The sequence below is a fragment of the Thunnus albacares genome, chromosome 19, assembly GCF_914725855.1.
Source record: "Thunnus albacares chromosome 19, fThuAlb1.1, whole genome shotgun sequence".
In the NCBI taxonomy this organism is placed as follows: domain Eukaryota; kingdom Metazoa; phylum Chordata; class Actinopteri; order Scombriformes; family Scombridae; genus Thunnus; species Thunnus albacares.
Window position 1 is genome coordinate 16653811 of NC_058124.1, and position 16519 is coordinate 16670329.

Sequence of the window (16519 nt, forward strand, 5' to 3'; positions counted from 1 at the left end):
TAGTTCCCACATACATGGAGAATGAAAACTCCACACTACATTTTTCCTCTAATTTTTTCCTGCAGAAAGAAATTTCATAAAAAGTGAACTCCACAGAGTACCAAAAAAGGCATTTTTGTGACCTTAGTGTGACCTGTCTGGACGTCAGCACTGACTACTACTTTGGATTCATTCACTCGTGTAATTCAAGGAGCAGTCCAAGGAGGGAGTCAGCATCTTCTGTGGTTTCTAATGCTGCTTTCAAGGAAGCAAAGTCATCTGGTTATCTGCAGGTTGTGTTAAATAATCAATGGAAGGGCTTGGCATCTTCATAAGAATCAGGATAAAAGGTTATATTATACAGCAGGCAATGAAATGACCAAGAAACCGATTCCACTTCTTTACACTGTAAAATATCATTGAGTAAATACATGCAGGGCAATGATGAAACTTTTTTACTAGGGTTAATTACAACAGTTCATTAATACTGTCATATATCCCAAAATAACTATTATGGTTAAATCCATACAGTTAATTATTCATAATCATTCATCATTTATTACTACAGAAAAATCATTTTTTATTTTCCGTCATGATAATGAATGAGATTTTCCTCTGGAATGTGAACAGGACCAGCAGGGGGGCGGCAGACTGTTCAAAAATCTGCTAATTAATTCCCCTCAAACCAGGCAACCAATAACATCCATTAGCCTATTTCACTGTTGTTTCACAAGAATGTCTAAGCAACTTTGCAAGTTTTGCTGACACATCTCACACTGAACAAAAAAAAAAACAGGCTGTCCTCACAGTTAACTGGCCTTGAGGAAAATATAAAACTCCTCAAGTGGCTAACATCAGGAGAAGGAGCAAGCCAAGCCAATGACATTTCCACTGATAAGGAGATTAGAGGAGGTTAATATTCCTTTACATTAGAGTGCATCATCCATTATGTTTTTTTTATTGTGAAAACCCCTGACAGAGATACACTGTTGAACTGTGCCAGCTTTGCTTCAGTTGTGCATTACAGTTTTCACTTTGTATTCTGCATTGCTACACTAAGTAGGTCAAGCCAACATTTGAAAAGAGGTTTCAAATAAAATAGATGTCTGAAATAAAAGTAAATCCCTTCTACCTCCTTCAAGAACATTTCACAAACAAAAAAAAATGTGAAAATGTAGGTTTGGGAAGCCTTTGTTGTTTCTTTTGCTGTCAGATAACTAGGATCAGTTGCTTTTAAGCCTCAGCTGAAAATTGAAGAAAAAATGTGATCATGGTCCTCTGTTGCTCTCTTCCTCTCTCTCTCCCTCTCTCTCTCTCTCTCTCTCTCTCTCTCTCTCTCTCTCTCTCTCTCTCTCTCTCTCTCTCTCTCTCTCTCTCTCTCTCTCTCTCTCTCTCTCTCTCTCTGTCTCTCTCTCTCTCCCTGCTTTCAGGCACCACCATCCCCCCTCTCCTGAATAGTACATCTAACAACCTCTATCTCAGCTTCAGCTCTGATATTAGTGTCTCAGCTGCTGGTTTTCACCTGGAATATACAGGTAGGATGCTTGTCTTTATGGTTTTGTCCTTGGCATATGCTATATACACATAATATTGACTGAAACGTTTATAATCATGTTTATTTAACATTCCTTTTAAGCTATCGGTCTAGAGTCATGTCCAGAGCCTCAGACTCCAAACTATGGAATAAGACAAGGAGACAGATTTATGGTGGGAGACGTTGTACAGTTTTCATGTGAACAAGGATACTCTCTTCAGGTAAAATACAACCCACAGGATATCATTATGTACAGATTTATAGCTCAAGAAGCACAGATACATATTGGAGAGCAGCCATTTCAGATACACAGAACACACACATGCACTACAACTCTCAGTTATTTAATGCAAAGTGACTGCCAGGAATGTACTGTATGTGTAATCATTAAAGGCTGCTCAGCTTCTCTGATGTGGTGCCATTTACTCTTTTTATCCCTTGGCTGCACAAACCAAGTACAATTTAAACTGTAAATCAGAAGGAAACCCCAATCTCAGGTGGTTTCCCCAGCTCTTGCTAAACATACAACTCTGGTATGGTTTGCACAACTCCTGAATAATGTATGTCTCTAGTGTGGTCTGCCCAATTTCTGTGCAGTATACAGCACTAATGGAGGTTTGACTTTCCTCACGACTAATATACAGCATTACATTACTGCAGATCCGCAGCTTTTATACAAATGGTTCCAGTTCCAGTCACTGCAAAGCATGAACTATTACTTTTAAACCCAATTATTTAAAGCTCAACTGGGGTGATTTTCCCAACTCTCATGTGATAATTGTGGTTGCTTTTATATTTCTAGGGAAATGCCCACATCACTTGTATGCCCGGACCTGTTAGGAGATGGAACTACCCTGTACCACTATGTCTTGGTAGGTGTTTTACAACTGTTCATATACGGACACATACATGCATGCAATGTGGCATGGATATACTAAGATACTGTACATGCAAAACCTCCGTGCTGCAGAAATGATGCATGAAGTCTCTCTTGCCTTCTCCAACTCTCTGGAAAATAAACTGTTTGATCAATTTACTGTTCTCTGATGAGCTGATTATTTAGCATTCTGTGCAGAATATGATTAAGCTCTTAAACTGATGCAAAGCTAAGTCACAGTCTGCCATAAACACACACAGTGTGCCAAAGCATCAGCATGCATCGAAGCAAACTAGAGGAAGCAAGCCCTGGACACACATCTACTTGTACAATGGTAATTTATTCAATAAGGGAATTCATTAAAGCCTCAGAATGTTAATGCTTTATTCAAAATGATGCAAAATGTCGAGTTGAAGATACTCAAGTGTGCGGTCAATAGCAGTGTCTTTAAAAAAAGAGAAGCATGTCTGCTGTACTCCGTGAGGTCATCCTCCTGCTTTTGATGTGCTGCTTTCATGCTTTCAACACTAAACCACTGTTTCCTCTTTTTTCTTTCTGTGTGTGTGTGTGTGTGTGTGTGTGTGTGTGTGTGTGTGTGTGTGTGTGTGTGTGTGTGTCCTCCAGCCCAGTGTGGTGGGTCCATGACAGATGTAAGTGGAGTGATTTTAAGTCCTGGTTACCCCGGCAACTACCCCAGTGGATTAGATTGCACATGGACAGTCAACTTACCTGTCGGATTCGGTATGAAACACTGTCAACTTTTGACTTATGCGGTTCTTTCTGTTTATGTCTCCCTTTCATGTATCTACAGTATCTGTTTATTGATTTATTTAATTGCTCACTCACCCGCATACTCAATCAGTGTAGGTGGCTGCAGATGAAGTTCACATGCATCAGCATTTATCGACAGCTTCTCTGTCTGTTAACCTTTGCTGATTGCTGTAAATATCATAAACTGTTTTTCTTTCTCAGGTATCCATCTCCAGTTTGTGAACTTCTCCACTGAAGCCATCCATGATTACTTAGAGATCCGTAGTGGAACACTGGAGACCGGCTCGGTCATTGACCGATTCAGCGGTCCGGTCATCCCAAAACCTCTGTTCAGCACCACCCACCAGACCAGCTTTTTCTTCCACAGTGACTATTCACAAAACAAACCAGGGTTTCACATCACGTATCAAGGTAAATGTTGTCTTAACTACAAGTTTCACTCCAACATCTTGTTCACTTGTACACCGATCATTTGCTAAGCAAAGAGAACAAAAACAGACATCTGACTGTGTTGCTTGCTTAGCTGAAACAGCAGCTGTTGCCAACCTGGAAACGTGTTTCATTAGATTTAGACGACTGACTGTGACTTCATCTCTCAGAGGCAACTAACAACAAAATGATGTACTTTTTCAGCCAACAATAAAAAAAATATGTCTTGACTTCTTAAGAAATAACAAGGTGCATACACATTCTCATTTTTGGATTAATTTCAGTGATGAAATAAGATGAGTTTCATATTTATTCTATCTGGCTCTAAAAAGGTTTTGAGCATATATTTATTATGACAAATCTTGTAGATAACCTAAATTTGTTAAGGCTAATTCCATTAATGTGCAAATTACAGTGGCTGATGAATAATAGCTTTTATCTCTTGACAAGGACTCTGTCAAAGAGGAAAAATATGACTATTAGCAGTTTTATTATTTCTTCACAATTTTTCCTACCACTGTTTGTCTTCCTTCACTCGTGCAGAAAGTACTAGTTTGGCATGGCAGAATATCATATTTAGTTTAAGAAAATGTTGTCAATATCTATTGAACAAGTAAGAACTTTCTTGGTACATAATGTCCTTGTCAAAGATATAGCAACGTTAATTTATACCCATAAGTCTACAGCCCATATATTTGTGAAAAATCTGTTATTTCTTTATCAGATACTTTCTCTAGCATTCATATTTCAGTGTGTTTCTATGAGAATTTTGAAATTTCAGTTGCAGAGCGGAGTGAGTATGTTTTTTTTTCTTAGACTAGCCTCGAGGAATTATGAGTTACACTTTTGAACTCACTGTGAAAATTAGTACTGACGACTTTTAAGTAGGAAGAGCAAGATCGTTTAAAGTACTCAATTGAGGATAGAATGTGGTCCATTTTCAGGATTTTAACAGAAGATTGGTCATAAATGTGTTTTTTAAGTATTGGCCAGTAAAACTTTTTATGGCTTTAATGGCTGTTGCACCTTGACTAACATTGTTGTATTTGTTGGTCACTGCTCAGTTTGACTGTTGTTTCATCAACTTACAGACTGATGGCTGTTTTTCATTTTGATGTCTTCTTCCTATGACTGGACTATCTAGATTTCATGATTATTGGTTATTCAGTGGATGTATTTAGTTTTTCTCAAAAAGTGCACAACAGCAGTACTGCTGCTCGTGGTCATTTCCCTTGACTAATTCAGGGTGGGTCATTATCTTTCCAGCCTACCAGCTCCAGAGTTGTCCAGACCCTCGGCCATTTCGAAACGGCATAGTGATTGGCACTGATTTCAGTGTTGGGATGACAGTGTCGTTTGAATGTCTGCCTGGATATTCTCTGATTGGGGAGGCTTCACTGACATGTTTACATGGAATCAGCAGGAATTGGAACCATCCACTCCCACGATGTGAAGGTAATTCAGATCCCTGTACCTGTTATTTTGACAGAATTACAATGTCTGTTTAAATGCATGCTTTAGTGCTTTTCTTCGAAGAGAGAGGGTTTCATATGTTTACAGCTAGAAATGAAATTGAGCTGTTTTGCGAAGGGAATATAAACTGTTAATATTGAATATCTCGCTTCCTTAGAGAGATATAATTTATGTTTATATGGGATTTGCAACACATGGGACCATCATGTACCAAATCCCAAGAAAATTAGAAATATGCATGTATACTGGCAAACTGCCAAAAGAGGAGTTTTTGAAAGAATATGTATTCCCCTATCCCTCCTAAAAACAGCCTCACGTGTAAATACTTTGTACTAGCATTTCAGCACTGATTTTATCACTGTTGTGAGTATTGGTAATGATGTTTCATATTTCTCCTGACTCGGTCGAAGTATGAGTCCATTATTAAACAGTTATATTACTCAGAGTTTATTTGACTCCTAGCTGGAGCTATTTCATGTATTTTTATTCCTAACTCCCAACAGTGATATTTCTATTATAACCAGTTGATATTGAATGTTGCTTTGAGAGCAAAGTGAAGAATGTGCAATGCAATTACCAGCATATGCAACCTGTGACTCAACACTATAAAAAAAAAAAGAAGAATGTTCCCTAGTATATCGAATGAATTGGAGAAACTACATTACCACAGAAAGAGGGATAGAATAAATCTAAAGAAAATTAGAAGGGTGGCAGGCATGTTGTTATTATACATTTCCAGCTAATTGTGGAAGTGAAATTACATCACGAAATTATAATATTTTAACTTCATGACAAGCGACTGGACATTAATCCAATTATTATTCATAATTTATATTGAGGTTAGACTTAAAAGCACTAACACTTATGTCCTTAAATGAGAAATGTTATAAATATTCAGTCTTATAGCTCTCAGCAGTGGTAACACATTACTGAAGAGCAACATCTACACTCTAGAGGAAAACCTGAGCTGCAGAACTGAAATAAAACTATAATGACAATTTATTAAAGGTATTAAGGTGTTATCCAGTGGTCATTATATGACGGATAGCGATATGTTCTCTCTCAGTCACCCAGACAATTAATCAAGCTTCAGAATGGTAATACTAATTTCCTGGTCATTTATTAAGGGCAATTCTGCTAATATTCTATCTCACAGCTCTCTGCGGTGGTAACATCACATCATTAAATGGAACCATTTACTCCCCTGGTCACCCTGAGGAATACCCCAACTTCCAGGACTGTGTGTGGAGTGTGAGAGTTCCTCCTGGACACGGGATTTACATCAACTTTACCGTACTAAGCACTGAGCCCATATATGACTACATTACTGTCTGGTAGGTGTTACTTGGTTGTGTATATTTATTTCTTTACTGACTCAGTTCATCCTCATTCAAGTACTACTTGATGTTAATAATAATACAAGACGCTTTACCAAGAAGAAATGAAAAAATAAAAACTGTAAAAGGCTATTTTTTCCTACTATAGTCCTTTCTCATCTTCTTGCTGCTTTCAGAAGGTTTATTTTACTAACTTTTTTATGTGATTCAGTAGTTTTTTTTTTTACCACATTTTCAGAGAACTTCTGATAAACACTCACACAGGATGTCATGTTCTTTTAACATCTTTTCAGAGCTGGTCACTAATTGGCTAAATTCCTGCAAGGGTTACTATGACTACAGACATCTCTCCTTGAATATAAAGTTACTCTGACATGATTTCGTTTTTGTCATGTTTTGCCCGTCTTCCTTTACCCATAAGTCTTTTTCTCCTTCCCCCTGTTACTAACACTATCCTCAAGTCTCAGTTGGTCTTATATTGTATACAATACATCTTTCTCTCCCATTATATCTTTGTGCCTTGACTTCTCACTTCTCATTATTCTTCTTGAGGAAAGCCGCAGCGGAAGACATTTTGTGGATGTACTCTAGATGTTTAAAAGGTGCTCAGATACCATGTTACATAGTTATCTGCAGGTACAAGGTGGCAACAGAACCATAAATAGACTTTATTTCTATGGTTGCCATGTTGCTGCCCCTTAGCTGAAGCGAGTTTCCTATAAATAGACAGCAGTGTAGAAATGTCGTCTGGCATACAGAAATGGAGAGGCAGGGTTAAGCAGGGAAAACACAACAGCAGGGTAAGAAATGGTTTCCTGCATGAAATTTTGTATTTTTAGACCAACACAGAAGGACCAAATGTCTGTTTGCTACTTTTGTTAGCTTTTCATGAGTGTCAGTCTTCCAGATTTCCAGGTTTGGCTGTTTCCACAGCTGTCGGCAAACTCTGAAATTAAAAATAGCTAAAAACGTTGCTATCTATTGAGAATCTCTGGCAACATGATGTACATTTTTCCAGACAAGTACCTCGATGACCCACAAGTGTCCTATAGAGACTTTATCAAAGAATTACATCAATAGTTTCCTGCCTCTAGAGAAAAACAAGCACTCCAAGAAACTGAACATTGTATCTTTAAAATAGTTCCCTTACTTTCTGCTTGAGTAAATGATCCTATTGAGTGACCTGAAGTCAGTTACTATAACATCTACAGACTCTCAATTTAAGTTTACCTCACCTTTGGGAAGACTTCACTTTAGAAGATTCTAATTTAGGTGCAAAGACGCTGGTCCCTGCTCACTGTACCACATCATCTTTCAGGGCCCAATTAAGTAACATTGCCAAATACAATCTGAATGTTTAGCTATTATTGTCAACATGCTATTGAAAAGTTATTATGCCAGTTTTGCATGGTTCAGCACAATTGTAATCCTTACTTACTATCAATCATAGTGGCTCAACTAACCAAAATGTGCAATCACAGCCTGAAAGCCTGCAATTTAGACATGAGACTTAAGAGCTGAGATGCACATAAATACAAAATAGTCTTGTACTAAATATCAGTATTTCAAAGCTGACTTCTATTCTATTTTAGGGCTGCAACTAACGATTATTTTCGTTATCGATTAATCTGTCAATTATTTTCTCGATTAACCGATTGGTTGTTTGTTCTATATAATGTCAAAAAATGATGAAATATGTTGATCATTGCTTTCTAAAGCTCAAGATGGTGTCCTCAAATGTTATGTTTTGTCCCAGTCAACAGTTCACATCCCAAAATATTCCATTTACTGTCACAGAGGACTAAAGAAACCAGAAAATATTCAGATATGAAAGAATTTGGACATTTTCTTCTTAAAAAATGACTCCAAACGAGCAATGGATAATCAAAATAGTTGTTGATTAATTTAATAGTTGGCAACTAATCGACTAATTGATACAGCTCTATTCTATTTACTTTATTTAATTTGATTCTATTCTATCTATGTATTCTTTACTTTATCTCACACTTTACATTGAATAGCTGCCACTTTCTAGCTGCACATCAAAACTTTTTCATGACTGCAAATACTAACCATCAAGTGCAACAACTTTTTTCTTCCATCCATCACAGTGGGGCTTGTTTTTACACCGTTTTAAGCTTATACTGTAGATGTACTGTAGCTCTGCAACATCCAGTCTGTCCGTCTCTCGCCCTGCACCACAACACTAGTTGAGCCATGTGCTGTCCACCCACAGCTGATTCTGTGATTTTCGTGAATTTGGGCGCACGGCATGTTCCTCACCCTGCAGTCAGGAAAAGTGGACAAACTGCTGAACTCACACAAAGCGAAGACAGCATGCGCACATAAACACACTAAAAACTCACAATCTCGGTGACACAGCCGCATAGCTGACTCCCTGTAGAGAGCACAGTGTCAATGGTAAAGGTGTGATTTTCACAGCGGTCTCCTCAGCCCACAGCCAGCCAACCTGACAGTCATTTTGTCCGCTAATTGGTCTCATACTGGGAGGCTTACTACAAGATTTCATCATACGAATTATCATACATGTCACAGATGTTACCTTGTATTGCACCAAGTCACACTGTAAAACCTTTTCTGTACTGCATATGTTGCAGTAAACTACTCAAAGCTGTTAGTGAGTGTGAGCATCAGCAATAATAAGCAGCAACGAATAAGGCTACTCTGATTACTCTGAACCACCTAATGTGAGTAAGAGGAGGGGATGATTCCTTACGTAACCTGACAGGTATAATTGGCCTCATCCAAAAACACTTAACAGCAGGAAATAATCATTTCATTTAACTTCATGATGATACTTTTTAATCACTGATAATGAGACCGCTATTGGTTAGCTCCCGTCTGACAGCTGGCGGGGCTGTCATTAAAGGTGAAATATGCTCATGACATTACACAGAGAGCCTGACCTGGCAGTTGACAGATGACTTCTTGTCTGCCCGCTGTGGTAATTGTGTAACTTTTCATGAATGCCAGGCCGATATTAGTGGCAAAACTAAAGCCAAGTCTAGAACAGGATTTACATTTGTTATTCTTATGATCTGAAGACAGTTGAATCAATATTTATGAACTTGAACATCCCAAAACAAGTTCTTTGGAACTGGGATGTTAACAAGAGACAAAAAAAAGAACTGCTCTTTTGTGAGTTTGGCAAGGTTTTATATCTAAATGAGCTTTTTGACATTGTAGTGTGGATTGTTTTGAAAAGGAAGATGGCCCCATCTCCATGCGCAATTACTCCGGGAGCTGGCACTTTGTCACACAGTGTCCATCTCCATTCGCAGTCAATGGAGCAGCTCCAGGTTTTGTCTCATAAATGTCGTCAAGTCTCTTCTATCTTAGTTTCTTGCCTTGGAGAAACCATTTCCTGGTCACAAATAGCCATTTAACTGTCAGAGATGATAGCAATAACTTATTCAAATTACATTTTAGGTTGACTTTTCTCTCCTATTGTTCTATAAAGAAAGATCAAGTCCATTCATTTTTGGATCTTGAGTGTCCCTTTGTAACACTAGTTTTCTGTGTGCTTGTGTTTCTCTCTGTTTCTCCATAGGGATGGTCCGGACCAATCATCTCCTCAGATCGGCCAGTTTAGTGGGAACACAGCTCTGGAGTCTGTCTACTCGACCTCCAACATCATCCTCATCAAATTCCACTCTGACTTCTCTGGAGCCGGATTCTTTGTCTTAAGCTATCATGGTATGACAGTAACAATATTATCACAGAGCTAGTGGCGATAATCAGTCTGTGGTATTAGTGGAACACATCGTTTGATAAACTCTCACGAACTGTTGTCTGCAGTTGGTCTTGTTTTCCTGAGTTTTGTTGCTAAAACTATAATGCTATCATTAGTTGTAACTGCAGTGATGGCATCGATCTGTTTGGTGTTTGGTGTGTTAGATTCTCTTCAACTCCATCCTCATTATGTTCCATTCAGACCTTCTTCCTTTGTATCATTCTGACTCATTCTACCTCATAAAGTTTATTCTTCCACTGGAACGTTTTATGATCTGACTGAAGCTGGCTTCCTGTCACATCTACATCCTTGTCAAACTAATAATATGTGACTCTCTGCAGTGATATTGATAGTTTTCGTATTATGAATACCATTGGTATTTGCAGCACTGTTAAAAGATTCTCTTTTGTCAACATTTTACAACTTAAATCAATGGAATTTTGTCTTTGAGTGTACTGAGGCATTTTGAATGCTATTATAATATAAGCCAATAGCCCGCTACTCTAAATGATAGCAGCCGGGTTTGGGTTTTACCAATGCAGTACTTGAACAAGTCCATTTTTTCAGATTCTACTTGCTCAGTATACTGTATAGAATCAGTAGACTAGTTTGTTTATTGTCCTTTATATCAGTTTATTGATCCAAAAGGAAAAAGATGTAACCAGCCCCCCCCCTCCAAAAAAAAAAAAGGAAAAAAATGTTTTAATTAGTGCTTTGGTCATGCAACTAATTTGTTATTTTAACGGAAAGGGTAAACCTGCAGTATGCAACAAAAACAATTAAAAAATTCATTAGTAAGACTCTCAGCCTGAATATAGAAGGGTTTTTGTCGCTGTCTGACACACATACACACACACGCACACACACACAGAGTCATCTCCCCTCCACAGAGTTGTGGAGATTGTATTTTTGCTGGTCCTGAGCTGCTCTTTCTCAATACTAAAACTGTCTGTGCCCTTCAGCTTTTCATTTCATTTCAATCTTTTGCTGTGGTCCTTCAGTGCACTTAGATTTCCCTTTTGTTTTCTATCACTATTTAAGATGAAAACCTCCCCAATCGTCTCTGTTTCTCTTTTTTTCACCTGACTGCCCGCAAACATCAATCTTCAGACACTTCGGTCTCTGTCATTTTTGTCTGCATCCATCTGCTGTCATATGAGAGGATTTAGCTCTACTTTGGCTGACACTCATGATCACATGATCATTTATGTGCTGACCACATGAACCCACTTTTTGTATAATGGTTTTAAAGGGTTATATTTGCCAAATAAAATGTTGTATAAAGCTAGAATTATAATATTGTCCTAAAACTGTAGGAACCTATTTATACTGAAGAATCTTCCATACATGTAAGAAATCCTTGCAGTATCATTTTTGGACCAGAGTAGCATGTTACTTTTACTATTATTGTTCATTCATTTGTGTAAAACTTGAATTTAGTTTCACTAGATTACAATCTTTAACATACAGTATGATTAGTGTTCATTTGTATGTAGTCAGTCTAATGCTCCTACTGTTACTCTCATTTTGGTCATTTAAATGTTTTCATTTTTGCCATAGGATGAGAAAAATACTTTATAAGCACCATTTGTCCTCAAAATGCATCATCAAGACCAAAAGTAACCTTTTTGGCTGGACTGACCACAGACCAGCCCTATAACCATGGTTGTCCAAGAGTGAGTGACTGAGTGAGTGATGAGGTTGTATCATTGGTCAGCCGGCCAAGTGTTGGAGTTTCCCCATTGGCCATTGGCTCTTTCATAATTAATCAGCGTGAGATGATGGAAGTGGAGGACAGCAGCACGACGCAGATTTCCTCAGCTCAGGTGTTAAATGTAGTGAAGTTAGCTAAACTCCTGTTTAAACAGACACATAACAACGTCTCTACTGTCTCCTCTTCTACTGTCAGTGTGATTGACTCTCCAGCTGACAGCGCTGTCAACAGCCAGCAGGAGAGACGCTCTGTAGTGCGTTCGGATTTTATAATTGAACTAATAACAGGACGCAAGCTTTTTATTTCTCTGATGTTTTCACATCTCAAACGATGAACAACAGCATTAAAAATCGAATCTTGCAGGTAAAACATGAGACTCATGTAGGCTGTTCAGTTTAGTGTGGGCCAGCTGCTCTGCAGGTGCGCTTGATTTGACTGTAACTGCAGTAACCAGGCAGAGATAAGCCTCCTGAATTTGCACCCAAAATGCTGTCAAAACTTTAATATACAATTTCCACTGCAGCCTCCATGATCATCGACCAGGAAAGAGGCAGAAAAAAGATGGATAGGGACATAAGGGAGTAACAAGCACCGACAAAACACTCAATGCAGAGTGAAAAACGAGATATATCTGCAGAGTGAAGCAGATGAAAGAGTAGGGGGAGTTAACAGATAATTAGAATAGTTATTATTAGAATTAAAATAAGTTCTCTTTCAAGTCAAACATCCCAAGATATGAGTGGAAAGTATTGTTCTTGCAACATTTATAACCTTTTTTGACTCAATCATGTCATGTGATAATGCTACTTCAGTACACTTTACCAGCAAATATTGCTGGGATACTACAGAAAATTGCAGATGAATATTTAATATCCAAGAATTCACATTATAGACACTACCACTGACTATCCCTGTAACAAATTGGCCACAATTTCACACATTGACCGTACACGGTCCAGCCACATACTAGGTTTTGACCTAGTCTTGTTTTTTTAATTAAACTTTTTATTTTGGTAATATTAGGTTTTCACCAGCCATAAAAAATAATGCTACTGCTGTTATTCCTCATTCTGGTCAGTTTAGGTCCTGTAATAGTTGCCTTTTTGGATTAAGTTTTAATTTCATAGAATGGTTTCTAATGAGTCTAACTTTCTTTACTCTGTTTACCCTTCACGACGCAGTTTGTCATCACCCACACCCACGCATCCGTGCAGTACATATACTTGTATATCTCCCGCCCCCTTCTTTATGCAGCTCATATTTGCTTCTTTTCAAAAGCTCCTGTTCAGTGCTCTTCAGTGAAAACATGTCAAGTTGTTTTTCGAGCAGGCTTTCCTGTTTTTTTTTTTCAGACAGATGACATGTTGTTAATGAATTTCCTTTGGCAGGTTTTAACTGTCAGCTGTCACACTCACACAGGAACAGTACCATCTGATGGATTCACGTCTATTTTCAAGGGGGGTGTACAACAGATAGTGACAGGAAAGATGGATAAGAGGAAAGGGGGATGACATGTATGGTAGTTGGCATGGTTTTGTCACTTCACTTTTATTAGACAATATAACAAGAAAACAAAAAAAGACAAAAGTGAGAGGTAGGTAATGTTAGTGAGCAGGACACCCTTTTGATAATTTGGAGAAGACTTTAAATCTTAGTTGATAATTACAGGAAGAATAAGGGCAGCCTTTTCCCCAGCATGAATTTGTCACAGTAAGGGACGAAGTTTCTACATTTCTTCGTTAGTGTCCTTTAGTGACGTGATTGAAATTCAGAATGTCAGAGTTTGCATCTGAGACAGCTGCTAAAGTGCAGTTTTGGTTTGAAATGCCAAATAAACCCCAAAAGAAGCACCAATCCACTGTTCGGGGATGTTTATCCGAGTCATTGTCTCTCTATTTATTTATCTGTGGGTCAAGGGTTCTGAATGCCTTCGCTTCCATACAGAGATGAGGACCATACAACGGTGGATAATGTTGTCCTGGACGTGAGATTGAGAAAGCCGATGTGACATGAATGTAGAAATAGCTATAAAAATTGTCTTGGAGATTAGTGAGATCAATGACTGCTCACAGTGGTCCTCTCCTCTTTATGCACACAGAAGCTTAGATACTTTAGCTGCATACCTACAAACATGCACACAGACACTCACAAACATACTGGCACACACGCACGCACACACACACACACACACACACACACACACACACACGGACCACAAGCTTTGATATGCATGAGAGCAGCAGATACTATTGGCAGGTCTCATTTTCATAGTCAATTTCATCCTGACTTATAGCCCTCAGCCTCCTCTCTTTCTCTCTCTCTCTCTCTCTATCCTCACTCTGTCTGTCTGTATTTTCTCTCTCTCTCTCTCTCTCTCTCTCTCTCTCTCTCTCTCTCTCTCTCTCTCTCTCTCTCTCTCTCTCTCTCTCTCTGTTAGTGAGTGATCTATGGTCATGCAGTAATATTGATTACAGCCTTCAGCCCAGTAGCTGTGAAGCCTATTCCTTTTTTATGATTCAAGGCAGTGCTGTATCTGTGTACCTGGTCTGCTTTTGATTCCATGCATTCCTGACCCAACTACCTGAACTTAAAAAGTGAAGTTAAACTGAAACAACTAAGATTAAATAAAAACACTAAGATAAACAGAAAACAAGTTGCATTTTCTCACTGCATCTCCCGGTGCGGTCATTTAGGCACAGACAACTGGAAGCTTATCCATTAGTGCAGGTACACCAGCAAGTAACATTAACAATTTCTCAAAAGTAGGTAACTTGTGCCAGTTTTCAAAGCGCTGAACATTCCTAAATTTTCACCCTGTCTAGACCAGCCCAGGTTAGGTTTAACGACCACTTTTCTTCTGACATTTTCTCATATATTGTCTCTCTTCTTGGCCTCTCTCCTCTCCTCTGCTGTGTCTTTTCTCCTAGCTTACCAATTAAGGGTTTGCCAGCCTCCTCCAGAAGTGCCCAACGCTGACATACTGATGGAAGATGGAGAGTTGGAGATAGGTAAGTTGTCTGTCTGTGTGCCATGCCTCTTGTCATGTCACTCTGATGGAGACTGCAAACGAGCGTAACTTTTCAGTTGCCAACAAGATAACAGTGATCGTCTTCTCCATAAACTCCACAGAAGACATCATACTTTTAGGGTATATACAAGTACCTTATTTAAGTAAATGTGCTTACTTATATTCCACCACTGACTGTAAATTATATGAGACCAGCAGTGTTGTTTCCTTCTCACTGCCTTGACCGTTCTTTCTAAACACCCTCCTCATACCCTGACTTTGGGCTTCTAGGCGACATCATACGGTACCGATGCCATCCTGGATTTTCATTGGTCGGCAGTGAGATTCTAACCTGTCGCCTCGGAGAACGACTACAGATGGATGCACCGCCTCCAACATGCCAAGGTGTGTGTATGTCAATGCAATAGTAGTGTTTTAAATTAATACTTCAGATACTTCATGTTTAGAACATTGAAAATAACAAAAACAGTGTGTCACATTGAACATAACCCTTGATTTTCTGCCCATAGTCCAATGCCCTGCACACGATGTGCGATATGACTCTTCCGGTGTGATCCTGAGCCCCGGCTGGCCAGAAAGCTACCCTAATCTTCAAATGTGTTCATGGAGCGTTACAGTAGAAAAAGGATACAACGTCACCATTACCTTTGAAAGTTTCCACACTGAGAGAGAGTTTGACGTGTTGGAGATTTTTGACGGTAAAAAAACACACCCAAACACATACACACTGTCACACATTAAGACTTGAGTTAAGAAGTGTTTGTTTTCTCAAAGGTGTAAATATGTTAAGCTGACACTTTAATTATCCCCATGGGAAAACTTGGCATACAGTTAATGTCACAAAATGCAGAACAATACAAAGTAATAAATAGAACAGATCCGTTTATTTTCACCGTCTTATTCATCTCTCTCCCTGCTCCCCCCCCTCTCTTGCATTTTGTCTTGATCTCTCTCAGGTCCTACAGCAAACAGTCCCACTTTGGCAATGCTGAGCGGTGACCTGCCAACACCCTTTAACCTCACAACCGCTGGTCATCAGTTCCTGGTTCGCTGGTCCTCAGACCACGGCACAAACAAGAAAGGCTTCAAAATTCGCTATGTTGGTGAGTACCAAAGTATGTATCCCAACTTTATTTTACTACTACTTAACATTATTATATTGCATGGATATAAGGACAGAGGGAGATAGAGACAGACAGAAGGGCCTGCTGAGTGCTAGAGCTCTTGGAGGAGATGTTTCACCTCTAAATTGTGTTAAAGTATAGATTATGATTTGCACAACAGATATGCAAGTTAGTTGAGAAAGTTACTTAATTTGTGGTTTTGTGGGGAGAAAAATCCATGTAAATATTTACAGTCTCAGTATCTTCAGCTCACCTAAGCATTTTGTTTCTCCATCTTCAGCATACGTTTCTACCTCACTTCTGTCTGTCTCCTAAGCAGTTTACTAAATTGTATAATGGGTTAGTTCTTAAGTTTTATTCATCCAAGGAAAGCTTGATGAGCACAGATGCTGTTTTACAGCAAGCTTTGCATTTAGACAGTCTTGCACCTGGGCGTGCTGAGTATAACTTTAGACTTCTGGGCATTAAGCACCTTCAAATGGGTAATGGGGCTTGAGTA

At 38.8% G+C, this 16519-nt stretch overlaps 1 protein-coding gene across 1 annotated transcript in view; it reads left to right on the top strand.

Moving 5' to 3' along the window:
- csmd3b (CUB and Sushi multiple domains 3b) overlaps positions 1 to 16519 on the top strand; it is a 385890-nt gene that overhangs the window by 325630 nt on the left and 43741 nt on the right. The window contains exons 40-51 of the mRNA XM_044335847.1: positions 1410 to 1514; positions 1616 to 1734; positions 2316 to 2385; positions 3015 to 3131; positions 3363 to 3572; positions 4857 to 5045; positions 6220 to 6397; positions 9972 to 10117; positions 14796 to 14876; positions 15167 to 15280; positions 15406 to 15594; positions 15853 to 16011. Coding sequence (XP_044191782.1) covers positions 1410 to 1514; positions 1616 to 1734; positions 2316 to 2385; positions 3015 to 3131; positions 3363 to 3572; positions 4857 to 5045; positions 6220 to 6397; positions 9972 to 10117; positions 14796 to 14876; positions 15167 to 15280; positions 15406 to 15594; positions 15853 to 16011 — 1677 coding nt within the window. The remainder of the gene's footprint in view (positions 1 to 1409; positions 1515 to 1615; positions 1735 to 2315; positions 2386 to 3014; positions 3132 to 3362; positions 3573 to 4856; positions 5046 to 6219; positions 6398 to 9971; positions 10118 to 14795; positions 14877 to 15166; positions 15281 to 15405; positions 15595 to 15852; positions 16012 to 16519) is intronic.